At 38.1% G+C, this 27,468-nt stretch overlaps 2 protein-coding genes across 2 annotated transcripts; both read right to left on the bottom strand.

Annotated features, from left to right (window-relative positions):
- Window positions 1–2,618: 2,618 nt before the first annotated feature.
- Window positions 2,619–9,468, bottom strand: cabp5b (calcium binding protein 5b). Its single transcript, XM_036589900.1, has 6 exons — window positions 9,382–9,468; window positions 7,442–7,472; window positions 6,001–6,144; window positions 5,487–5,596; window positions 4,884–5,031; window positions 2,619–2,647 (listed from the first exon to the last, which is right to left on the bottom strand). Exons 1-6 carry the CDS (start codon window positions 9,466–9,468, stop codon window positions 2,619–2,621), a joined length of 549 nt encoding a protein of 182 aa, XP_036445793.1.
- Window positions 9,469–16,568: 7,100 nt separating this feature from the next.
- Window positions 16,569–27,383, bottom strand: asphd1 (aspartate beta-hydroxylase domain containing 1). Its single transcript, XM_036589792.1, has 6 exons — window positions 27,078–27,383; window positions 24,145–24,576; window positions 23,424–23,630; window positions 21,730–21,937; window positions 18,986–19,099; window positions 16,569–17,381 (listed from the first exon to the last, which is right to left on the bottom strand). Exons 2-6 carry the CDS (start codon window positions 24,562–24,564, stop codon window positions 17,272–17,274), a joined length of 1,059 nt encoding a protein of 352 aa, XP_036445685.1. The 5' UTR covers window positions 24,565–24,576; window positions 27,078–27,383; the 3' UTR covers window positions 16,569–17,271.
- Between the last annotated feature and the right edge of the window lie 85 nt (window positions 27,384–27,468).

Genomic DNA, 27,468 nt, shown 5'->3' with positions numbered 1-27,468 from the left:
CATGCTTAAAGTTCACTATGTATCTGTGTAGTGTGAGTTAAGTGTGTTTATGTGAGTGTGTGTGTAAACAAAGGCACCCCAGGGATGGATTGTATGGAGTTCATATTAAAACCTCACTTATTTTTACTACTTTATTTTATGCCTTTTTAAGAATTCAGGGTTCTTCATGTCCTAGAAAAAAACACTGGGCATTTATAGATTAGACCTGGAAAATAAGAAATTGATGAAATGTCTGGGAAAATGTAAAGCTGGGCCATTAATTGACTTACATTGCATAATTTATCATATTCATAGCCTCAAACCCAGTATGTGTGTCCATTCATACCTATTGTAGTTTGTGATGCTACAGTGTCGAATGTGAGCAGATATGCAGATGCTGTTAATATGCTTATGGCTGACTTGTGATTTTATGACTGCATGTTTTACAGATTTTGTGTTAACGCTTACAACATTATCATCCTGAAAGCATCCTAAAACAGATTTAACATCATACCTTGCATTATTTTTATACTCCTGGAATGACTGGACAGCACAACGCTGAAGGCTTACTGCTTTGTCATTGAATTACAACCCCAGTATTGCATTAGTTTTACTACACTGTACTTAACATCACTGAAATTTTCCTCTGTTCCTTGGGACGTTCTGCTTAGGCTTGACAATAGCCACTAAGGCTAATTAGTTACAAGCACTTATCTGCTACCAGAAAAGATGAACTTGGGTGCTTTTGTGCATTATTCATGCTTATATATGTATATATACATATATAAGCACTATGTATATCCTAAAATGAGTGGTAACCCTGATTGTATTATTATTATTATATACTTTAGCCCCAGATCCACACTTTTGATCATAAATTATGTGAATCTCTGTAACATCCATTCACTCTTTGTCCTGGTCTTTCTCTGTTTTTGCCTTTTTCTTGGTTTCCCAGTGCAGTGCTTTTGTATATCTGCCATGTGCCTTTGTTTTCTTGTGACATGTGCTTTTGTTATCATGTTGGCTCCTCCCCTGTCCTGCCCTGACTTCACCTGTTTTGTAACCTAGCCCCGCCCTCTCATTGGTCTCAGGTGATGCTCGTTTTCTGTTAGTATTTATACCCCTGTGTTTGCTCAGTTCCTTTGTCTTGCGTTGTCTATACACTTTGATGTTGCCTGTGTCCTGGATTGTAGGTTTTGTTTCTGGTTTAGTTCTGTTTTACTTTGTTTAGTCTTGTCATGGATTTATCTGTTCCACTAACCTCTGCCTCTGCGTTTTTGGACTCTGGATCTCGTTTAAATAAAAGCCACTCGCACTTGCATCCTGCCTCAATGCCTCCTATGTTGCAATCTGTCATTTTCTTTTTATCTGGTCCTTATCTGGACCAAAGAAATGGTGAAATGAATGTTAATCATTTCAGTATTCAGTGTGTAAGATTCTTGCATTTTTACACAGTTTTTACACAGGATGCAGCTGTCATTTTCATCACAACCTACAATTTTCCCATTAAATTAAGTTCCTTCAAAAGTTAGTTCACTTAGTTATCAATGAAACAACAGTCTCTGGGAAGAGCGGGCCATTTGTCTACACACGTGATGAGCACAAAATGAAGAAAAAGCACAGCAAATACCAGTTGAGCATAGTTTATTGTGTGTCATTTCTAATTACACTGTAATGAAGGAGCTAAAAACTGTTAAAACATCTTTGTCTCCATACAATGAATGGTGGAGGAAATGAAAGAATGAAGTCAAGTTGACTGAGAATTATTTCATACTTTATTTTAAGACATGTATTAAACCCAAACTTATATATAATTTTATAATTTGTTATCTTGCTTAGAAAAGAACACATTCAAAGTTTGTTCATTGCCATTTCAACCCCACACAGTCATTTTCACACTTTTTTTTTTTTAGAAAAATACAAAAATAACTAACAATTTATAAACATTTAAACACTTTCAAATGTGGGGACCATATGATTGTTGTCATGGTAACACAGTTTATTTGTTTAAATAGACACAAGTCAAATTGATTAATACTGAGACTGTGAAAGTTGTTTTTTTCCCTCAGTATTCAAAAGGCCAGTGGTGCCTGGAGTTAAAGAATCATCCAACCACATCATTCAGAAATTCTACAAGCTGTGTAACATGCGAATAAACTGTATGCATCTTTAATGCACTAAACACACACGTCACACACGGCCTCTGGTGAGAAATGAAAAACTTTATCTGAGACGTTATCGTTTCCAGAAGGGCTTTAACCTTTTCAAGTTTAAATTGAAACATAAACGGCATGATTTGCTTCTGTACAAGATCCATGCAGACCATACTAACAGAATGTACTCATAATGTTACATAAGATAATGTGACATCATTAAGATGTACAGCAGAGGATGAAGTGGAGCAGGATTCGAGTTTACGCAGAAACTAAACACACAGAGTGGCATTGAAGACATGAGCAATCCACCGACCAGTATAAAATTATAAAAGCATGTTTTTCTAACCTCCGACGGAAGTTCCAGTCCAAATGGTTTGTAATAAACAGAAAATATAAGCAGTGCTGTTGAGTTTATATTGTTTTTCTTTGCCTTTGTCTTCCTGTCGTGCTCATACAAACCTTTTCAAAGCCCTTTCTTCTTGATCAATCCCGTGACATCATTTTGACAAATTCTGAAAGGAGATAGAGAACTGTAAACAAAGACAATAGACTAGCTCTTCAAAGAAAGAAGTAGAGTAAGTAAGTAAATACATAGATAGATAGATAGATAGATACATACATACATACATACATAGCATATACATAGCATATATATATATATATATATATATATATATTGTATATAAAAATATATATAAAACATGGTTCTTCTGTTGTTTCAAGCTTGACATCATAACATTAACAAAACACTTTTTGATAGTATATAGAACCATTGTCATAAAGGTTCTTTATGGAACAATATATAACACATTCTCTATCAATCTGAAGAACCATTTCATTAAATGGTTTTATATAGAACTGATGGTTCTAAATAGAACTGTTGCCTTTACTAAAGAACCCTTAAAGAACCTTTGTGTGTACTTATTACTCATTGACTATTTTTTAAACTCCTATGTCGTTTCATTATGTAGCTAAAAACTGTTCTCAACTAACTATTTTAAATACCGAAAAAAGGGTGGAAAATTTAACCATGTTTATAAAAAATTTGGGATACAAGATGTAAATGAAAAACATAAATGAAAACAAAATGCAATGATGTGCAAATCATTTAAACCCTATATTTCATTGAAAATAGTACAAAGACAACATATCAAATGTTGAAACTAAGAACTTTGATTGTTTTTTGAAAAATATGTGTCCATTTTGAATTTGATGCCAGCAACATTTTTGAAAAAAGTTGGGAGAGAGGCATATTTACCACTGTGTTGCATCACCTCTTCATTTAACATCACTCTGTAAGCATTTGGGAACTGAGGAGACCAATTGCTGTTGTTTTGAAAGTGAAATGTTTTCCCGTTCTTGCTTGATATAGGATTTCAGCTGCTCAACAGTTCGGGCTCTCCTTTGTCGTATTTTTCGTTTCATAATGCTTTCAATGGGTGACAGGTCTGGACTGCAGGCAGGCCAGTTTAGCACCAGGACTCTTTTACTACAGAGCCATGCTGTTGTAACACATACAGAATGTGGTTTGGCATTGTCTTGCTGAAATTAGTAAGAACTTACCTAAAAAAGACAGCATCTGGATGGCAGCATATGTTGCTCCAAAACCTGCATATGTTATTCAGTATTAATGGTGCCTTCACAGATGTGCACATTATCTATGCCATGTGCACTAATGCATACCCATACCATCACAGATGCTGGCTTTTGAATTGCGTGCTGATAACAAGCCAGATGGTCCCTCTCCTCTTTAGCCCAGAGAACTATCCATGATTTCCAAAAATAAAAAAAATTCCACAAATTGGAAAAAAACAAAATTTTGATTCGTCCGACCACAGGACACTTTTCCCTGTTGCCTCAGACCATCTTAAATGAGCTTGGGCCCAGAGAAGCTGGCAGTGTTTCTGGATCCTGTTCATGTATAGTTTCTTCAATGTATGGTAGAATTTTAACTTGCATTTATGGATGGTGTGGCAAACTGTGCTCACAGACAGTGGTTATCGGAAGCATTCCTGTGGCCATGCAGTGATTTCCACTACAGAGTTGTGTCTGTTTTTAATGTAGTGCCATCTGAGAGCATGAAGACCATGACCAGCCATTATTGGTTTCCATACTTGTTGCCCCTGTCTTTTTTGAAATGTTAGTGTGTTAGTCTGGACTTCCACTTTTAAGTGAGTAAGATTTTAACACAGTACTCATAATCTCATTTATGTATTCAGTGATCATATGAACAAAGAAGTTATCAAAACTCATACAACCAAAACAAATCCGGACAACAGCCACAAACAGAAAGGAGCGTCAGTGGTAGTAACACATTGGGAGAATTTAAGTCCTGTCTCAAACTTGGGCCACTCATATATGGTTCTCACACTCGCATAAAACAGCCACTCTACACCAGCCTCTTAGTGTCAGCCATGATGCGTAACTGTAAAGCCTTCACCCAACTCTTTTATTGACAAACATTGTCACTAAGTGTACACTTTGAAAATATGTGTGTACATTTGTGTCTGTATGTGTTTGGCAAGAGTTCATGGCGTGCATTGTAATGTGAATGATGTCTGTTATTCAAATATGCCCAAATGTGCAAAGGTTGGTGGGAAACATTGCAAATATACTTAATATTTTACCCAAATATTTTCTTTTGGTTCCTGAGGTTAAGGTTAGGTTTGAGTTGCATATAGCAATGCAGAAGGAAATGAAAACACTCCATGAAGATAGAAAAACAAACAGTTTGTGTATGAAACTCACCCTCAAAGTCCACTGTTCCATCTCCGTTGTTGTCCGCCTCTCTCACCACATCCTCTATCTCTTTCCTGTTGGTAGTCTCCCCAAGCAGCTTCTGCATGGCATGCCTCAGCTCATCAATAGTAATGGCACCATCACCATCTATATCAAACTACACATAAACACAGAGAGGAAGTCAACATTGGCAAATACATTCAAATGGGAGGGTCTTCTCTATTAGCAGTCTTAACACACCATATAGACCATGAAGATGTAATGTAGGTCAATGGAACCAGACTTTTTACTTTTTAGTCATTTTGGGATGTTTCTTCTGGTCCATTCATCATTCAAATTATGTCAAAAACTGAAAAACGACAAAAATGGAGATACAAGGTTTTCTTTGGACAATAGTGATATACCTGTTTATTATAACATTACGAAATGAACCAGTTAACTGAAACATGAAACAGCATCATAGATGGAACACCAAAACATGTCAAATACATTCAAACATATTGTAAGGCATACAGTAGATTACTGCAGTGTTTCAGCTGTAAATTTGCAGCAGTCCTTCAGTTTATGTCACTATGACGACAGGACAGTTCCAGAAAGACTGAATGACCTCACCTCTTTGAACGCTTCCTTTAGCTCCTTCAGGCCAATCATTCCAGCCGTCTCCGCCAACAACTTAGGAGCCATGAGGTCCACAAAGTCCTCAAAGTCTACTCGCCCTCCAACTTAGCACCGGAAACAGAGAGAGAATTTACATGGACTACATATTTAAAAGTGCCATATATACAGTGGCCCCAAAAAGTATTTGGACATTGGTGCCACACTTAAAAACTTATTAAGTTATTTGTATTAGAAAGCCAAATGGCAAACCAAGTGGCATTTAATTTAAACAGATCAGATTATAATTTTCTTTTTGGCAAAGTATTCTTTCAAAATGCATCTACTGTGTTTCAGAATACTGTTTTTAGCCATTTCTTTGCAGACCTCTGCAGGTTTGCATCCAAAATGTCTTTGTACACTTCTGAATTCATGATTCCATCAAAGAACACAAGCTCACTGACAGCACAAAGTGAAAAAAATTAACAGTGAGTAATATACACGACTACATGTTCAGTCTTAGGTTTCTTACGGTTCATGTTGATGTTCTGGCCAAGTTCTATCAGTTCCATCTCAGTAGGCATGTATCCCATAGTCCTCATCAGATTACCCAGATCTTTACAGCTGATGAATCCATCTTTATCTTTATCGAACTCACAAAAGGCCTCTCGCAACTCTGAAACACACAGTTACAAACATTGTCCATTAAATGTGTGGGGACAACTTGTCTTCATTAAAATTTTCTGAGCAAGGTTTGATTGCACTGTTAATTAAAACACACCAGATTTATATTGTAACAGAGTGGGTTTTGCCCAAATAATGATTTGCTTCAGTGGAAAACAGTGAAGCAATTGTTTTGTTACTATACTTATGTATCAATTTGGAACATGAGTACTTTACTAGACTGACATTGAAATTGAATACTTGTACTGTTACTCAATTCTAAGTCATCAAATAAATTTTCCAAAAGAAAAAACATACTTTCACTCCTTATACTTTCTCATAACAAATCCTAAAGTCTTTCTCTTTTATCCAATGTATTTTTTTCTCTTAGACTCAGATCACTGTAAAATGAAACTGTCCACAACAGTGCTACTTCATTTCAGTCTGAGGACTGGTTGTTGTGAAGGTTAAGACAAGGAAAATTCTGTTATTCGCAGCATGTGGTCAGCTCTTACCCATCTTTAAAATTACTTTAGAGGGTCCAAATCCTACATCTTTCTTGTATTTTTTTCCCCTTGAGGTCCACTTGTATAGTTTGTGTATGAAAAAAACTGTCATAATTAATTTTTACATGACAATTTTCCAGTCTCACTGTATCACTTAGAATTAAACAGACATTTCTGTTACTGAACTACAGAGCTAAACTTCTTTAGGCTGAAAACTGTCGAAATATGTAAATGAGTTGGTTTCAAGACATCACAGAAAAAATGCATTCAAAGCAGGCTATTTCTGCAGCATATATTTCCATGTATGTACTGTATGGACTGGGTAGTGAATGGTACGATTTAAAACCTTAACAATATTTACAAATTACAAGGCTAATAATTACTAGTTGCGAAGAAAAAATGTTAAGACCTAAACAGTTTTCTGTTGAATATGGTTTTTGAAATTGACAAAGAAAACATGCTTATTTATTAACATTTTGACTGGTAGTGCATGTGCATTTATATACACTTTGACCGCTTAAAAGGCCAGGGCCCACCAGCAGGCCCAAAGTTTTATTACATGCTTCTATAAGAATAGCTCAGCCAGTTTGCATTGTGGTCCCTGTAGTTACTGAATAATAAACCCAAGTATGTATAAAGCCTGGATTTTAAGGGGTTAAATAGAGTGTGCCGGACCACTAGACTGGACAGATAAGAGTGCTAGGGAGTGTGTTATTTCCATCTACAGACTAGGCTAATTATAAGGAAGGAAAACAGACAAATGAAAATGGGGAAGATGGAGGTGATAGTGAATGAGTATGTTACCTTCTATCTCATCAGCTACCAGTTTCCGCTCCTGCAAAACAATTCCCAGCAAGAATTCAGTTTTTTGTGTTGCTGTTACATATAAAACAAAGCACTAGTGTAAAACCTCACACACAGTCAACAAACACAAATGACACAGGTTTGTCCACACCCTCAAAGTCAATTAGAGTTTATATGGATTAGTGCAAAAAATGTGGATTAATTTCTAAATGATTCTCTGACTCTGTGTCATATGTGTTGAGGACATTTGCGTTTACTGTTTTTTTTTCCCATTTGCCCTTTCAGTCCATTCACTCGCACAGTTGACCGAGATTATTCATGATTACAGTAAAGGATAGTAGGGCAGAAATGTTTACAGGCTCCAGATGGATATTAAAGGAATACTCCATCTTTTTTTTGACATAATCTCTTCTCTGCTGTATCTGTACCATACAGCTGATTACCACAGACAATCATTTCAACACCTTTCCCTGTATTTAGAAAAGAACAGAAAACTTATTGACTTAAAACATGTTCACAATTGAAGCCAATGGGCCGCTGCCTCAAATGTGGCAGATAGATCTTGCTGGAGTATTCTTTAAGAGAAGCAAAACAAATCAGCAGAATAGCCGCTACAAGTCCAGCATAGCAGCACTGTGCTACTAACTTAATGTAATAATCAGTTTACGAGGTAACAATAGACAGTGATATGCTCCCAGATAAACAGACAGACACTCAAGCATACATTTGGACACATATATAACCGTAAAAGAGTAAATAGTACGTAATCATGATTTTGGTTTGAGACAAAGTGCTGTGAAAAAGTGTTTGTCCAGCCAAGACATTTTGTTTCAAATGATTTATCCAGGCATAATGTTTGTTTTTGCTTGTAAAATCACTAAATAACATTAGAACAAAAACAATTAAACTGTAATATAGTAAAAAAGTAACTAGAAGTTCACGCTTGCAGAAAAGTTATTGATATCTTGTGAGATGTTTAGAAGAACACAGGTTTGGTTCCATTTCTTCTCACATGGATTGCACAGATTTGTTCAATTACGCCACCAACACACCTGTAGTAATTCATTTAACAATGAAATGCAACTTACTGAAGTATTGATTAACTGAGTGAGATTTTATAACTACTAACTGGGCTTCCTCAAGAAGATGATTGTAGATGGTTAAAACACTAACAGACATCAAATCACAGTGTGTTGTATTAATGTTTATTTGTATTTATTCTAATGTTTGGGTTTTTAAGAGCCAATAAGCTTTTAAAGGGGAACTCCAATTTTTGATTTGATGCAAAATGCTCCATTTTAGAGAAACTTCTAATGGTTCACAGTGGTGGTGAGAGGAACTAGATGTCTACAGAGTTTTATGCCTCTAAAACTCCCTCACAGACATTATTAGTTACAAATATACTGCCTGATGTCTTGGCATTGTTTTAAAATAGTTCTGAGAGAAGCTTTTGGCCTAGAATGTTTTTTTTATAGTCCATTCATGGCACAGAGGTACATGCAGGAGATTCTAAGGCAAAAGTGTCTTTTCAGATTTACCACTATTTTACATATAAAATTCAGAACACATATGTGGGTTGATGGTCATTTTGGATAGTAATAGAATGGCTACATTCGTGTTGTAAAAATCTATAAAGAAATCTGTGTCAGTACATTTCCCTACAGCGCACATCAAACCACTTTGATTTACTTTGTTTACATCTCAACCATTGAATTATGTAAAATTCCACTGAAAAAAAGTCAGTGGAATTCCCCTTTTATTATAAATAGAATATGAACACACATAAACTGCTTTCAATATATTTATAAGCCTAAGACTTTTGGTTGTTTCAAACACACACATACACACACACACACACAAGTTTGAAACAGCAATGAAACATTAAAGTTAAAACTACTGCTCAGGTTAGAGACAGAGGTAGGTTTTTAAAGCAGACTTACAACGTGTTTGCCTCGGAGGAAAATGCAGGCTGGGCCAAGACGCAGATCCATCTCTTCCCGTCGCTGTGACAATGAATGTGTGAACATGTGTGGCATTGATCGTGTTTGGCTGCTCCTGGAGTCTTTAGTGAGACTGACAGGAACTGACTGTAGTCTCCTGTAAACTGAACAACAATAAATAACTCAATACAACAGATAAAACTAATCCGCTATCTTGGCTTAAAGAATTCTCTGTGTTTTTTGAGTGTGTTGTTGTTGTCCCAGGTCACGATTAACAAGGGCTGACATCGTGATTTTGGTCACGTTTTTGTTGCAAAAAATTAATCTCTCTGTGTTAGTATGAGTAAAGCCATTTCCATGTTCACAATATTAAGTGAAAAAAAAACACATTTAAAAATAAAGGTGCCAGAAAGTGTTCTTTGCATGATAAAAAAAACATTTTTGGTTCCCTAGAAAACCTTTCTGTGGATGGTTCTTTAGAGAACCATTTTTTTTCAATGTGTGAGTGTAAAGAACCTTTTTTGAATTTTATATAAAGGTTTTAGGAAGAACCCTTAAATTTGCAAAGAACGTTTACATTAGGTGAAGATTCTACACTCATATTTGTTCTTTAGGGAACAAAAATGGTTCTACTGCAGCATTGGTGGAAGACAAGTATGTACATCATGATTTGTGTCATGTCCAAAAATCATAGTTTAAAAATGAATTCACATCTAAAATTACACATTATTAGACATCATGAAATTTCTAAAAAATTCAGTCAGATTTAAATCCACAATGAGTTACTTAAAGCGTTCATACTTGTTTCTAACAACGTATGTATAAACATTGAGCTGCATATCAAAGAGGGTGTTACAGTTTCTTTAATAAGCAAAATTCTCTCACCTCCTTCTCCACCTCCTCCTCCTTCTCTGTGTAAGGGCTACGTGAATGCGTGTGTCCCGTTGCTGCGCCTTACTGCTCTGCACACACCAACCAAGAGCTAAAGTTCAAATGTTCTCCTCTGTCAGTCAGCTACAACTGACTGATCAACTAAGAGAGAGAGAGACAGAGAGACAGAGAGAGAGAGAGAGAGAGAGAGAGAGAGAGAGAGAGAGAGAGAGAGGGTTCAGACGGGACTTAAGATGAGACAGATGGGGCTGGATTCTGTGACAGTGGTGGGCATTGATTGACATACATCAGGATTGCTATTTCCACTGCTAAACGCACAGTCAAACCATATCTGATATTGTCCTTCTCTTGTTTTTATGACCTTCCCCCCAACATCTCCACCACTTCATATAAGAACACGGTCCTGCTCGTAGTTTTATAGATTTTGTGAAATTAATATGTCTGTTTTGCTGTCTATCTCTCTCTCTCTCTCTCTCTCTGTATATCTGAAAATTTATCTGTCTACATACATATACGAATACAGTATTCATTCATATTTATACAAACACAAACACACACACACACACACACACACACATATATATATATATATATACTCCTTGCATAGATTTGTGAAATTCCATCGCACCTGATTTAAATTCATGTAGAAAAGCTAAGCTAGATACTGATTCCTGATATTGTGGAGCAGATAAACTGATACTGACTAATTATATAGCTTTTTAACACACAGGTAAATATGGATGGAGATATAGAAATGTATATTGAGTATGTGTTACGTAACTCTCTCTGAAACCCACCATCCTCTTGGGTCTCCAGTCTTTGCGTAAGAGATCCCAGTAATCCCACAGCTCTTAATTCCCAACAAATGCAAGAGCAGATGCACATTCACCATCATTATGGTCTGATCACATTACTGCCCAGAAGACCACGAGAGACAGACAGAGAGAAAAAGAGCAGAGAAGGGCAGGACAATTGGCCTACCCGAGCTCCTCCCACAAATATGTTCTTTCACACTGTTGCAAAGCTTTATTGAGCAAGCTTTACAGTCGGGGTGGGTATATGATGATATGTCTTCATTATCATTATACATATTGTGTGTTGTGAAAATGTCTTCGGGTATTGTGATGTTGCCACACTGCACACTCATACTTCCCAGAATGTTGCCAAAAGCCCTGTTCAAAATCATTAATTTTGTTTAAAGTTTAAAGGCCATGCTGGACTATGTTATAAGTATTTCAAACTAACCACGATGAAAATGACAACAAATTTGCCACCATGCTAACATGAGCTTATGTCGAATGAGCCTAGCAACTGCTACAAAATTACACATTCGTGGGTGGAGCTCGGATGGGTAAATGCTTTGTTTCTCCTGATTCTTGTTGAGAGAGAGATACAATTTGAGGATCTAATAGTTTGAACAATTTACACACTTTAAGTTTCACTTTACTAAGTGAAAATAAATTAACACATTCTCTACAAGGAACTTACATTGGGCATTTTCCACAAATGTTAGTGCACAGTTTCTTATTATTTGCTGAGTTTTACACGTTGGGGAAAAAAACACAAAATGTAAAATGTGCCATAACTTTTGCACAGGTCACGTTTTATTTTTTATTTTTTTCTCAAATAAACAGTAACTGCGCATTAAAAAGTGGAAAAGCATGCTCACTGTAGAGGATGTGTTAACTCATGTGTTTCACTTAAAAAATCAACCAAACATAACATTAGTCTAGGGGTGCCTAAACTTTTGCACAAGACTGTAGCTAAGGAAAACATACAAGAGGCTTTATAAAAAGGAAGCAGTGTGTTGAGTGCGCTCGGGCGTAGTTGAGTTAGATCACCTCTCATCATCTCAGAATATGAGAGAAGCTGAATAAAATGTCCACTTGCATCAACACAGTTAACGTAATAGTATAACAACCATCCAAGTGGAAACAGTGGTGCACTGGTAAATATTATACAGAGCTGTGTCAAGTGTAGCCCATTCTGGGACATTTTGGAAAATAATACCTTTATTAGAATGTTAGGTAACATTATTTGGGGACACTTTATTTGGATAGGGGCCTGTGTATGTTCTGTCAATGTTTACCTTACCTTACTTGTATTTAACTAATTATTAAATTGACTTTAAATGGGAAATTACTGCATAATCAGTGGTTCAGATGTTAACAAAGTTATTCAGAATGGTTTTATGTGGAGTGGATCATTGTAGAGAAACAGACCCTTTACTGTGGTGGCGATAGAAACCAGAGGTTGTGATGTCTACAGTGCAAATATATCTATTTCATTTATTATACAAAACAACCAGTGAACTTACATGTGTTGTCTGAGTTGTTATATGTGATGTTGACAATGGTAAAATATGGGTAAATTGGAAAAAAAAGTTTCTGTTTGGGTACTATATTTACTATATTTGGGTTCATATCACCTGAGAAAAATTCTGATTCTGAGTTTTCCTAGAACAAAGCATTTCACATCAAACCTCTCTGACTGTCTGTTTATATCTTAACCGTTAACTTATGCAGAGATTTGAAAAATCGTGTGATTTCCTTTTAACTCCTAACCTTAACTTTTACAAAATCCTCACACACTCTGGTGTTAATTCAATCTAAGCCAAGCTGCAGTCCACCTACACTAGAGTTCTGTTTGTAGACTTCAGCTCGGCTTTTGTCATCATTGGGCCAGAGCTGCTGCTGGTCAGGCTGTCCCAGCTGTGTGTGCCAGAACCCTTCTGCAGGTGGATTGTGGATTTCCTGACAAACAGGAGACAGCAGGTGCGGCTTGGAGAACACACAATAGACACCTGGAACCTCAGTACTGGAGTTGTACAAGTTTGCGTACTCTTACTCCTTCCCTTCAGTCTCTACACCAACAACTGCAACAGTGATGATTCTACCGGGAGAAAGGAAGTCGAGCAGCTGGTGTTCTGGTGCAGCAGCGACCACCTGCTCTTTAACATCCAAAAGACTGTAAAGATGGTGGTGGACTTCAGGCACAAAACACCCACCCCCCACCCCCCTCCTCTGTGGTTTCCACTGTGGTGTCACTTAAGTTCCTGGGCACCACCATATCTAGGGACCTGAAGTGGGAGAGAAATACAGTCTCTAGCCAAGAATGTACTTCCTGAAACAGATGAAGAACTTCCGCAGAGCCTGATGATCCAGTTCATGATCCAGCAGGGTGATGCAGTGTGCTGGCAAAATTACAGCTGACCCATCTCATCCTGGACGTCACCTCTTCCAGACACTTCCGTCTGGTAGAAGATTCAGGGCCATCAAAACCAGCACAGCCAGACACGCTAACAGCTTTTTCCCTAGTGGGAAATATATACATATAAGGTTTTAACTTTCAAAAGTTAGTGACCAGGCAGTCTTAAAATTTTGACTTATTTGAACTTTAAGTAATAAGTTGATACAGATTCCTGTTCCATTAACTTAATATTTGAATGTATAATTGTTGTATGACAAAATCCTTGTATGTGTAACACACTTGACAAAATAAAGCGAATCTGATTCTTATTCTGATTCTAATGCTGGCTCTAGATTGAGTGGGACCTAATCCATTTATAACAATGTTAGTTGTCAAATTTCAAGCCCAGTTTGGAACATTTTGGTTAATAATACTTTTAATGTAATGTTGGGAAATAATAATTTTACTACAAAATTAAGCAGAGCTGTGTCTAGCGCCAAATCCATTTTAGGACATTTTGGATAAAAGTATTTTTACTATAACGTTGGATAATATATTCATCATTATGGTAACCAGAGCTGTGTAAAGCATCAAGACTCTAGTAAAACAGATGTTCCCTTTTATAAAACAGGCCAGATAAATGAAAAGTATCAATGTATTTGTTGGTTGTAATATAATAGGCTTTCATCTGTGCTGGCACTCAAAGCATATCAGTCTGAGTGGCTGAGTGACCACATGCCTGAGAGGTAAATAGGACAGAAAAGCGACAGAGAATGCAGCACTGCTGTCACTGAGGTAGTTTTTATGAGAGAATGTTCCCAAATCTCTGTGTGACTGTGCATACGTGTGTGTGTGTGTGTGTGTGTGTGTGTGTGAGAGAGAGAGAGAGAGAGAGAGAGAAAGAGAGAGAGAGAGAGAGTTACTCTACAGACACAGAAGCACGTGGCAGATTACCTGGACTAGATTACAGTATCACAGAAGAGGGATTGACCGATTTATGCATGCTTTGATAATCTGCTCAAACCCACCTCCAGGGGTCGAGACAGCGGATGTTTTGGGCTCTTTGAGCTCCGTTTACTCTCAGAGCGCACGGTCAGAGAGGGACAAATAGCTCATTGTTTTTACTGTGTCTTGGATTTTCCTTTATGGGTCTCCCTTTTTTGTTTCTCACTCATTTTAATCTTACTGGCTTTTTGTACAGTTCTCATTCCAGCCCCTCCACTGCTTCAAATGCTAAATGCTATTGACATATAGTTTTGAAACACATAGTTTTGAACATCTTTCAAAAATCAGTGTATCAAAGTTAAATGTAGCACAAGTCACTCACAAGTTAACAATTAATATTTCATTGTTAAGGGTTAATCTTTGGGACAGCCACCTCCCAGGTGAAAGTACTTAACATATAATAATAATAATATAACATAATCCTTGTAAATGTCTAAGGTCTAAACTCACAAGGCTTGCTCACTGGGGGCGTGGACCCAGATTCTCTGTAAAGCTGCTTTGTGACAACATCTGTTGTAAAAGGCACTATATAAATAAATTTGACTTGACTTAAACACAAATATTTTTTTTTTACTATGGGAATGTGGTTTGAACTAGAGTGTCTGTATATTCTGTACTGTATATATATATATATATATATATATAAAACAAAGAAAAATAGAGATACAAGGTTTTGTTCAGACAGTGACAAGAGAAAGAGAGAGAGAGACAATCTATACAATATAAATTTTTGAGTAATTGTATTTAACTTAAGCCCTTGGATCAAGACGTTTGATAGGCTGTAAAATGATTTCAAATCATATCTATATTATTATGCATGTATATGCATACATAACATTTTAATCTGAACTGACCCCAGTTCATGATATAAAATTAGTCTGGCCTCTCTTACTCTCCAATCTGCCTGATCTGCACATGACGATGGCGTATTACAGCTGGCAACAGTGTGACCTCTTACTTTCTGACCTTGTCTGAGTCCTGACTAAATGTTACCCAGGCCACCATATACAATGCATATTTAGCAGTTGTTTTTTATTTACCTATCAGTAGTATCCAAATTAAAGGAATAGGTCAAGAACAAGTTTCCCCCTCACACCAAATGTAGTCCATTAAGAAAGACATAAGTTTGGTGTCTTAGGTTCACTTCTGTAGTTTTGTACTGGAACTATGAGGCTAATGTAGCTAACCACATGCCTCAGTCATTACACATGCCTAAAGGCAGCCATCATGCCCCCCCCTCTGATGATACATCATAGAACTTTAAAAATACAACAACAGCCCACCCCAAAAAATCGACTCCGAAACAGCTGTAGTTTTTCAAACGTTCCTCCCACCTTCAAGATACATCAGATGGGGGTTTTCTTAGTCTTGTTCAAGTAACCCTTTGAGTAATCTCAAATAGAATTGCTCATGTGGTTTGTGGCATCTATAAATATAGACAAAAGTACACTACGTGTCCAAAAGTGTCGAGACACCCCTCCAGACAAGACGTGAATTCAGTTACTTTGAGGTGCTTGCTAACACAGGCGTTGAACACAAGCATTGTACATAGCTTGTATAATCTCCATAGAAAGGCACTAGTAATAAAATGGGACTCTTTGGATGTCATCTACAGTCACCATGCCCAATGCCAAGCAGTGGCTAGAGGGGTATAAAGCCTCCAAGCATTGGGACCTGACTTCACTAATGCTCTTGTGGCTGAAAGCAATCAAATCATCAGAGCAATGTTCCAACATCTAGTGTAAAGCCTCCCTAGAGGAGTAGAGGCTGTTACAGCAGAAAACTCTATTAATACTTTTGATTTCAGAAGAAATTTTGGATGAAGAGACCTTTGAACATATTTTATACCTCACACAGCTAAAAACAGTAATAACACCAATCTTTAAAGATGAATTTTGTCTGTACTTTTGCATGATGCTAATTGCTGTGGTAGACATTCCATTACTTGTAGGAACGCTAGCTCGTAGCCCTAAAGAAGCAAGCTTCAAACACCATTCATGTCTTGACTGATCTACTGCATTTGGGCTAAATGTAACACTGCGTTAACTTAATATTTCATTGAAAGATTGCTTTGAGGATACAATGGTGCAACGTTGTTTTGCTTTAACAAAAGTCTTTATTTAGGGAATACACCTTGAATGGGTTATACATTTGCATTGCGAGGGAGATGGTTCAGATGCATTGCATTGGCTGTACGGCTGGGCTTCACAACACATGCATGCAGTCTGATCAAACACATAGGCTTCTCTTTTTTGCTGTGTGCTTTAAACAATGTGTCTGAAAATAAAGCTCTTGAAAACAAAACTCAATATCATAAAACAAGGTCTTCAGCAACAGACACAAGTCTAATCTACATACAGTATTGACGGAATAGCTCGAGTCACAGTATATATCAGAATAAGAGGTCACAATCAGGTGAAGAAATCAGGCACGAAATGATAGAACAGGAGATCGGAGTCATCGAGACAGGCACAAATCAAAAATAGATATGAAGATATTCAAAACATCTGCTTGTTCACAGTATTTGTGGGTGCATGTCAGCTCTAGTGCTCCAGTGAGAGCCTGGTGAGATAGAAAACTGTGCTTGTGGAAGACTCAGAGTTGAAGAGAATATCTGGGCAGTAGAATACAAAGCAAGAACCTACAACAAAGGTATGGCCACATAAGTGAATGAGTAACTCCATCTCGTCTCTGTGTTTGGTAGACTTGTGGGGAGAAACCCCACCAGTTTAGTTGAATTCTGTGTAAATAATCTGGTAAACTTTCTCTTCTTGTTTTGGTGAAACTGGTGGGATATGTAGCTTATTACTGCTCAGGAGCAAAGATGTAGTCCAGAGCCTGTCTCTCTGCTGCAGCCACATTCGGGTGCCATAGATCCACACTGAAAATCACTCTTGGACCATCTTCAGCGCCACCTAGTTGAAAAAATATAAAAAATGTCTAGCTATGAAAAATTTTATGTAATCCCTGCCGAAAAAGGATCATTAGAAACCTTTAGGATTAAAACCTAATAGTTTTGTTTTCTAATTGGAATTGGCTTAAAGGTGTTCAATATACACCAGCAGTTTCCTGTAGCACACATTTAGATCTCATTAGGAAACCATCAAATGCATTTAGAATCAGCCATTAGTGACCTGTTAAACCATTAGGATCTTTTACATTGTGATATCAACCCATTAAAAAGCCAAAATGCGTTACAAAGCCATCAGGAACCAACAGAATTACTTAATGGTTTCAATGTTTTTTTTTTCAGCAGTGATAGTATACACATCTTTGACTGTCTGGAAATCTTAAAATGCTCAGTGTGTGATAACAACAATGAGTGACAGTCAGATGTAATGGATGTAATATTACACCCTTCCAAAGTTAAAATTGTCAACAGAATGTGATAAATAACAGTTTTGATGGTTTATCAAAAATCTCTATGTATCGCGTTGCAGTAACATCTACTGAAGTTAGCATGCTAACCAGCTAGCCCCGGCCTATCCTGTTTCATAATAAGACTTTGTACCTCAAGAGGCAATAGTGAGTCATTTGTAAGGTCAAGTCAGCCATCAGTTCAGCATGAGAGGATAAAGAAGTAGCACCAGAGCCAGTTATTGAGGAGCCTGGCCTCTTCCTATTTCCCCTATTATATCAAAGACATGACTGCTAAACAGCAGAGGGCGCCCACAAGCGAGTCCTCAATGAATGGGGGTAAATGGATAAATGGATAAAAGCAAAAAGTTAAAATAGTTTCTAATCACTTGCCCAGAACTTTCCTTTAATTTTCATAAAGTAGAAGGATGTTTTTAACTGAAAAACAAAGAAAACTATGTTTCCTTTTTTCTACAGCGAACAAGTTTTAGGCAGCAGTAGCATTACTGCTACTGAGTGCTGATTGGTTGGTGAGCAGAGCAGCTCATTGGCTGTTTGCGTTCACTTACGTTATAAACATACATGAGGTGCCATTTTAAACTTCAAAAGCTCTTAAAAATATAACAGTGGTGTTGAAATGTTTTATGCTGTTCTGTGTTCAGAAAATGAATGTATTCTTTTACATACAAATGTTTAAGCATTTTTAAACTATGATTTTGCTCAAATGCTCCATCTTAAACCATTCATTTTGAACTCGCTTGGGAGCGCCCTCCAGTGTTTGAGAAACCCGGAAGACATTACAGAGTGGTAATTCTACTCTCCACAAGTTCTGTGGTAACACTGCCCGAGGGGCGTGTTCTAACAACCACCCCTTGTCAATCAAGTTAAAGGTACTATCCCTGATTAGACTATTTAAGGACAGGTGGACAATGAAAAGAACAGTAAACGCAACAATGGCTGAGGCTCTTGGCAAGTGACCATTATCACCACTGCCGCCCGTTCCCGGCAAGAAACCACATTCGGCAGCAAACAGAAGAGGTGATATAAACAGAAGCTAAAAAGAAACATGGCACAAGACAGAAGGCAAGTGCATTATGGTTTCCGATTCACGTTGACTCTAAAGATCTGAATGGGTGGTTTGCTAATAAAAGCTTATTTTTACCGTTATGAGAGATGGTGTGCAAGAAGGAGTCATCCACTAGGAGGCAGTGTCCTTCAGACCAGCACTGCGGCTCACCACCCACCACCAGCTCACACTGGGCAGGAGTCTGTAGGCCTGAGAGAGAGACAGTCAGTCAGAACAGCTTTCACAACACTATAGTATACCACTAAAAAGGGACTCTTTTTGTATTATTTGCAATGCAAGTGTTTAAGAGTTGCTCCCATCATTAGAAAATTGTATGTTTGAATTCCAGGGATGCCATCCTTGGCCAGGAGACAAACAGTGTGTGTGTGTGTGTGTGTGTGTGTGTGTGTGTGTGTGTGTCTTAGATCTTGGAGAACTTAACTATCAGGTAGGAATTAACTGTGCTTTATCCCTCAATACAACTGGAACTAAAAAATCAATAGTGTTGTGTGATCCCAAGCCCAGTATTGTATGATATACTCCCAGCACTACCTGAGGCATTTTGTTAAACAGGAAAAGAAATCTGAGGCCTACATTTCTACTTGCCGTGGTAAAGGAGAGCACAGATATAGGACAAATAGGAACAAAGTGAAACAAGCAAAGAGAGGGATGCACAGTACTGAATATTATGTCAGAGATTTAAGGAAAAAAATGAAAAGAGAGGATATGTCATATTGGGAAAAGGCCAAAAATAGCTTTATGGCATTACATTCAATGGATTAATGCTCATATCCAGTGTAGGATTATTTATATATCAGAGTTTGTTTTTAAACTCTGGATTCAGTGCCAACTGTCACATTTTATCTCAGATCTGCTGGCGAGAGCCCAACCTTCTACACATCCAATGTATATTTTCCAAAGAGTAAAAGTACAATGATTCCGAAACACACAGTAGTATATACTTGCATTTTTCAGTGTTGTAATGCACTATTAATAATACATTCTGGTATTATAATTGAAAAAACACCTACAATATTGTTTGTTTTTCTTTTTTCTTATTTGTGTGTTATTGCTGTCGCACAAAAAAGTTGTATCTTCATTTCTGTAGTTTTTTACTTTTTCACATATTTTGAAATCACTAGTTATGCTTTGCATTGGATCAATGTCATGATGAACAGATCAACAGAAATGGTCCAAAATTACTTGCTACATTCTTGTTACATTAACTAACCACTACAAGTTAAGAACATTTTCTCCTTCTCCTGTAAAGTTACCATTTTGGAAATATGAGATTTTGATCCGACAGCGATGATGTGTTTAGCTCGCATGTGTACAGTAACAGATTACAGTTGCAACCTAAAGAATCAGAAGTAAGCTCTGGTCTGATGAGTGCAGGGCTTTACTGTAGTTCTGAGTGGTCAGCGGGATGCAAGAGTTACTATAACTCACGAACTACACATTTAGAAACTTCTTCTTCTTCTTCATCTTCAACATTTAAAAAAATAGAAACTGGGACAGCATAGGATTATGAATGCAGTTTAGTCAGATGTGTTCAGCAGTTTAATGCTGTGATTCTGAGCGGTCAGTGGGATGCATGAGTCACACTGAAACAAATGGCACCTTGAATTCACATGATTCAAATGTGTCAAGTGGTTGCAAATGAATAAAATAAAATATATAAAAACAATTATTGTCAAAACAAGTCAGCTTAATGAATGCAGCTGTGTTGATGTTATATATTCTGTTTGTGTGCAATCACATGAATCATGAACCTTCTTTTCAGGTCACTACTCATGTATACAGAAAGTTCTTTTTCAGTGGTTAAAAAACACACACACACACACACACACACACACACACATTTTGTAATGTGCTTATCCTCCTGGGTCACAGGGGGAGCTGGAGTGGTTAAAAAATAGGAAAAATAAAAAAGTTTAAAAAGAATAATTCACTCACCACAAATGTAGTCAATCAATACATGTTTGGTGCTTCTGTAGTTTTGCACTTGAGCTAAGAGGCTAATGCAGCTAACAAGTAAATTTTGTCTTCAAATAGATTTGCTTCTTTTTGACACAGCATGACATTACAGTGGTGGTGATAGGAACTGGACATCTGGCTTCTAAAAGATAGCGTTACCTCACATAGTTATTATACAAAATGGTTGCAAACATGCTGCCTGATGCCTGAGACATTGTTTTCAATTAAAACATATTTTTAAAATCCTTTTAGGGCTTCATAAGGCATTTTTTCCCCAAAGCATTTTTTTTCAGATTTTCCACTATTTTACCATTATCCACATTACATATACAAACTTATGTATTTTCAGTGTTTGGATTTGGATAGTCAAAATGGTCATATTTGCATTGTGGACACTACGTCCCCTGGTTACTAGCATCACCACTGTAAAGAGGTTTCTCTACAATGAACCATTTCATTTCAAACCATTCTGAATGACTTTGTTTGCATCTTAATGATGTAATAATACAGACATTTCTAAAAATTGGTGGAATTCCCCTTTAACAACTTAGCACAGTTTGAGGTAAGTATGTGGTGAAAGTAAAATAAATGTCAGTAATGGTGTTGATGTAATACATTTCATTTATGTGGAGCTAATCCTGATGTTCAAAGCAACATTTTTTCACTGTACTTGTTAGCTACATTAGCTTCTTAGCTCCAGCGTAAAACTAAAGAAGGAAACCTTAGAAACCAAACATATCTTGGCTGAGCTACATTTGGAGTACGGGGGAGGGGGAACTGGGTAAATTTGATTTTTCACTGAACTATTCCTTAAAGATTAGTGGGGGACTTATGTTAGTGTAGCTGAGCAGTATGTAACTCACCCAAATGGCAGCGCAGACGTGTGTTGGTGGGGCCATAAACTCCTCCTAGCGAGGCCCCGGGGCCTAGCACCCAGAAACCTGCAGCCCCCAGAGAGTTACTGCTGATGAAGGTTCTGAGGGAGAGGAGGGTGCGGTATGTACACGGACACGCACGACAGTTACTCGCCACACACACTCCTGCGTTATACAGTGGAAACACAGCCTGACCCTGCAAGAAGAGCCAACACACATACATACATCATTTGGATTTATGCCATAAGAAAACCTTATATAGCCAATATGGTGATGTTATAAGAGAACGAAAAAAGCTTTGTTAGCTTTGATAGCTTTCATATAGGCTAATGTAACAATACATTATTTAATTTTATTTAGTTTTAAAGCATTTCTATTGGTGCAATCATTATGAAATGTTCACACAGTGTAAAGGGCAGCAGGTACTTTCAAATGAAATTTTTTAAAATGACAAAACAGTAGTTATGAGATTTGATATGACAGCAATGATCAAGAAACTAGATTTTCATACATTTTCAGATATAAATGTTATGATATTATTTCTATATTTACTTTATTTTTTCTACTACTGGCTTGGGGAACTCTGGTCCTGGACGGTCAGATTCCTGCACAGTTTGGTGGCTTTCCTGCTTTAACACATCAGATTCATCGCAGCAGCTAACTGCTTATGGTTGGTGTGTCAGAGCAGAGAAATCACCAACCTGTGCTGGACTCGAGCCCTCCATTCCCCACGTCTGCTGTACTGAGCATCAGTGTAGCTTTTTATGAGTTTAAGGCCTGGTGAAGCAGAGGGATGTACATTTAAAAGATCTCTCAGAGTGCTGCAGTGCAGATATTGATTCCAGAATGAGAGAGAGAGAGCAGAGAGAAATGGTACTTAATAAATATTCAAAACACATTAAGTAGTGTGCAAACTGTTTCTTCAAGATCACATTTGTTTGGCTATATGAGGATCATCATTTGTCCGAGTGATTATGTACACCTCCTATTTTTCAATTTTTTTTTAATTTACATTAGAAGATTCTCACAATGTATCTATTTTTTTCAGCACAAATAGACCATTTGCAAGATAATTAAATAAATACATCCAGAGCTTTGTAACAACTGTAATATAAAGGTCTTTCACTGACCATCTTTTCATTTTGACAGTCTCACAGTAGGAATGAGAAAGAGCATACCTACTTACAGTACTTTACAGCAAACCAGCCAAGCCTCAACATTTATATGAATTTAGACATTACTGACACTTTTCTACACTACTTAACATAACTACATAATTACATGGTTAGCTATGTAGAGAAATACATTTCAAAATCAGTTTTCAAAATCAGGAAGGTTTGAGTCTGCACTTCTAATTGTCAAACAATGTCAAAAATATAAATGGAAATTTTTATGTTAGATAAGACTGCACATTCAAATGTGCACCATAAAAATATCTCTTCTACTTTCACACACAAATATGGCACTGATTGAACAGTTTGAAATCACAATTTAAATTTCTCTGTCTGTTTCAACAAGCTAGAAATGACAAATAATTCATACGAAATTACCCTTCTATGAGTGTAATGTTATATTATGAGTGTATATGGATATATTAGGGTTTGTCAAAGGTTTAACACATTCTCTATTTCACGCTGACACCAGTATAGAAGTGGATAAGAGTGGAGGATGGGATTTATGACCTTTGGTCCATGGTAAGTCCACCCCAACTTTGTGTCAATGCCTCTCTGGTAGACTGCCTGGAATTCAGCGAGGATTATGGAATAGCTGGCCTCCAGAACATCTATGTCATGGCGATGAGCATCCCGAGGGAAGAAGGGGATACTGGGAACATCGGGCAGGTAAAAGAGGTGCGGCTTCTGGATGGAGGCGCGATCATTCATCCTGGCCTAAAGAGAAGAGGACAAAGGCATGGAGGGATTAACAGAAGCAAGCACAGAGAACGTTAAAGTAGGGTGAATGAGAAAGGAGGGCGCTTAGTTTAGGTAATCCCTGAAGACCAGGCATAAATGGCCAAGCATAAACTTTTACCTCTTCAGCTACCTTACTGCATCCATGAATATGTAAAGTGCTAGACATTTTCAGTGGTGGTAACTTTAAAATACCACATTTTTATAAATGTGTTTTAATTATGTTGTGCTAAGTGAAATTTTCTGAGTGGTAAAATAGATAATCCTGTTTAAAAGGTATTAGGCTTTAATTTTGAAAGCCTAATCTGACTTTGACCCAGCTACTGCCATGCAAAGCTGTCCAAAGAAGCAAACTTCAGACACCAAACATGTCTTGGCTGACTACATATGGGGGTAGGGCATTAGATTTTTTACCAAGCTATTCCTTTAAACATAACCCTGAATCCTAATCCATTCTTCTGGACTTAAGCCTGCCCAGTTGTGCATGTCAGACCTGGTTGCGTAGGCCTTTGTGAATGCGGCCCATGCCGGCCCAGCTGTAGCGCTTGGCGTACTCCTGCAGTGCCGAATACAGTTTCCTGCTTCCTGCTGCTGCCTGGATGGGGAAAGGGGCGTGGCTTAACACTGGGGTGAGGTAGCTCTCTCCTCCCTCCTCCTCGCCTGTCTCCATGGCAATGGCTGGGGCAGCTTTGGGGGCTGAGCGTCCCATGTCTGTGGTGGAGCGGGACAGGGCGGAGAGGGTGGAGCTGGACTTCAGCGCTCCTACGTGGCTCCGGCAGGATGGTGGGTCGGAGCCCACGCGATAGCAGTACCAGAGGAAGAGCAGCAGCAGGGTCCACAGCAGACCACTTAGGGGAGGCCCACCCAGCTCCACACAGGGGGACAGAGGGAGAAGGTCCAGTGACCAGGACATCCTGCTGAGAGCCTGAGATTTTAGAGGGGAAGAAGAATGTGGAAAGTGGTTAGATTCTTCACTTACTGGATACCTGTTGGAACACTGTAGGTGTACAGTTAAACACTATGGATAAAGGCTATGGAAAATGGGAACCGTCTGGGGGTCCCTGAGGACTGTTCTGAGAACCACCACTATGTAGAACAATTTTTAAAGATTCTTTAACAAACCATAAACAACAATATACAACAGGTACATGTTCCATCATAGAGAAGAACCATATAACCATGCAAAGAGCCATTCATGAGTTCAAATGTTTAGTTAAGTTGTCATGGTTCGTATAAAAGTTTAGTGCCAAAATGCATTATAGACCACTTTCAAGAATTTTCTTTTATTTCATGATATTTGATGTTGGGATTGGGCTTTACAAGAAATATCAGGGCTGTTTTATAATTAATGCCACATTTATTAGAGAAATAAAAATGTGTTTTCCTTAGAAATCAGCTGTTATTCTATTTAAAATCCTTGAAAATCCACTGTTTGTTTAACTGGTAACTCTGTAACTACAGACTATAAACTAACTATAGTCTAAATCTCACACTAATTCTACTTGATTATGATTCTTATAATATCAAGAAACACATAGTGAAATCTAAAATTTCACCTGTATTTGGTTCAATTAATTAACACAGAGGCCATGTGGCTCTCAGAATGTTCTGTTCTCGGTTCCCCATTATCACCGGTATGCGGCCTCGACTAGATTTATAATTGGGTGAACCAGTTTGGGCCAGACTGCACAGCATTAGCACCTTAAAGTCTGTGTGCTCTGCTTTGAGCAGGAATGGGGGGGGTAGACCTGTTTACGGACAAACCTTTCTCCAAAGTGCGCAATGTCTGTCAGTTTATCATAACTTTATAGCTTCGCTCAGCACACATCAGAATCTAACAAGTGGAGAGAGGCCAGATGGAGGACAGATGGATGGATGGATGGAGAGAGGAAAGGACACGGAGGCATGCAGAGCCCCAGAGTCAGTGAAAGTTCAAAAACATGAAAAAAGAGGGGATGAAAAGGAGGGAAGTGCATTGGTTTACAGAAAATAAGTCATCATTACACGTTTACAAATAAAGGTGCCAAAAAGAGTTCATGGAAGAACATTTTTGGTTCCCAAAACAACCTTTCAGTGGTTGATTCTTCTGTGTAAAGAGTAAAAGATTCACACAATGTAAAGGTTCTAAACTGATTGTCTTTATTAGAACCATGTACTCAAGCTATAAACCATTTTTACCATTTTTAAGAGAAAGAAAGAAAGAAAGAAAGAAAGAAAGAAAGAAAGAAAGAAAGAAAGAAAAAGAAAGAAAGAAATCTGATTCCTTCATGCTTTTCTTACAGAATTCATAGTTTTACATTAAAAATGAAAACAGGTTAAATCCTTAAGGGGTAAATTAAGCAAATTTAACTTTTGCTACTGTCAAAAACTGAAGTGCTGAAATACAGAGTCTAAATCTCAGTGAAGGGTGCTGTCATCAATATTACATACGAAAACTCAGAAAACACACCTTGGTTCACTGGTGGCTTAGGATAGTAAATAAAATCGTCAGCATCACAAACTCTGGTTCCTTTCAGCATCACTGTAAAGAATTCAGTCAGTAAGTTTATGATTGGTCATTTTCACATCAAACCACCCTGAATGACTTTGTTTACATCCCAACCACTGAACTATGTGGAAGTAAAAAGCCTGGAATTCTCCTTTAAGGTAAAGACCAAAATTCACGAGATGGTTTATACAAAGTGACCACTGTTCCTCACACTCCAGGCTTCACAGGGCTCAGCTCTTTCAGGTGTCCTTCCTTACCTCTAAACATGAAGTGTTTAGACCAAAGGAAGTCTCACTGTTTCCTCTCAGTGATGGAGCAAACTTCCCCCTGAGCTCTGCACTGCACAATCACACAGCTCTGAAGACTTCTCCACACACACACACACCTTTCTGCGCTCACACTTCTGTCCTGAATCAGTGTCATTTCTCTTCAGTCCTCTGCTGGTTATCTCTATGCTTTATGACTTTACTTTTAAAAATGCACTCAAGTCATTCTCCCTACACGTATTTATATAGTTAACTAGACCCAGCAGTTGTGTGGCTCTTGTTTCTTCGGTTATAGCTTATTGCAGGATCTCCAGGTACTTCGTATTGGTTTGGCTTCCACTGTTTGCACGTTTCGCAAGGGCATCCGCTAAATAAGCACGTGTACGTTTTCCTAGTATTAGCCAGATGGAGACAGAGACGCTACTTCTTCCAGTGCTGGTGTCTTTGCACTATTGCATAACACTCCTGCAGTCGCTTGCATGTTTTTGTGGCTGCGCTTCCGCGTTCACGTTACTCAGACACTGTCTATACGGCCAACAAGAGCGACTTCAACCCGCCAAACATTCTCTAGATCACTACTAGCTCGCACCAGCTCCTTCACTACATCACATAGTTCATTTCTGTGTCGCAAAACCTATTTTTGTGTTGCGTTTTGCATTTAAAATGACTTACCACGTCTCTGCTCCTCACTTGGTGTCTCTTTTCCCCCTCCCTCCTTCCTTCTTCTGCTCTCCCCCCTGCTTATCCGCTGCTGCAACTAGCGAGCATACAGCAGGCGGTCTTGGCAAAAATCTCAGAAGTAAAACCCCGTCCTGCCTTCACGAAAAGGACCGAGAGAACACAAACTACCGGAGGGAACTAATGCAACGTGATCCCTGCGCATTTAAGCCTCATTTCCCCTCGTTTTCTCGCGAACCGCGCGTTGCCTCAAACGCTGCGGCAGCCACGACGTTTTCAGAACCACGGCGCTGGACAGCTCCCCCCGCGGCCTAAAGAGGCTGTAATACCGCGCTTTGGCCACCAGATGGCGCCTCTCTGAACGCCACCGCCAAAGCAGCAGATA

This window comes from Colossoma macropomum, unplaced genomic scaffold (genome assembly GCF_904425465.1).
Source record: "Colossoma macropomum unplaced genomic scaffold, Colossoma_macropomum, whole genome shotgun sequence".
Lineage (NCBI taxonomy): Eukaryota > Metazoa > Chordata > Actinopteri > Characiformes > Serrasalmidae > Colossoma > Colossoma macropomum.
The sequence above is the reverse complement of the archived record's forward strand: the minus strand, read 5'-3'. Positions and strand labels throughout refer to the sequence as shown.

What these genes read in the sequence shown, in the direction of transcription:
- cabp5b (XM_036589900.1), bottom strand. Translation starts at nt 9,468, where the DNA reads ATGTTCACACATTCATTGTCACAGCGACGGGAAGAGATGGATCTGCGT. An exon ending in CCAGAACATCAACATGAACC is followed by an intron (nt 5,597 to 6,000) that starts GTAAGAAACCTA and finishes TCCGGTGCTAAG; the next exon opens with TTGGAGGGCGAGTAGACTTT. An exon ending in TGGAACAGTGGACTTTGAGG is followed by an intron (nt 2,648 to 4,883) that starts GTGAGTTTCATA and finishes ATCTCCTTTCAG; the next exon opens with AATTTGTCAAAATGATGTCA.
- asphd1 (XM_036589792.1), bottom strand. Translation starts at nt 24,564, where the DNA reads ATGTCCTGGTCACTGGACCTTCTCCCTCTGTCCCCCTGTGTGGAGCTG. An exon ending in ACAAAGGCCTACGCAACCAG is followed by an intron (nt 23,631 to 24,144) that starts GTCTGACATGCA and finishes TCTTCTCTTTAG; the next exon opens with GCCAGGATGAATGATCGCGC. An exon ending in GGACTTACCATGGACCAAAG is followed by an intron (nt 21,938 to 23,423) that starts GTCATAAATCCC and finishes CTCTTCTTGCAG; the next exon opens with GGTCAGGCTGTGTTTCCACT.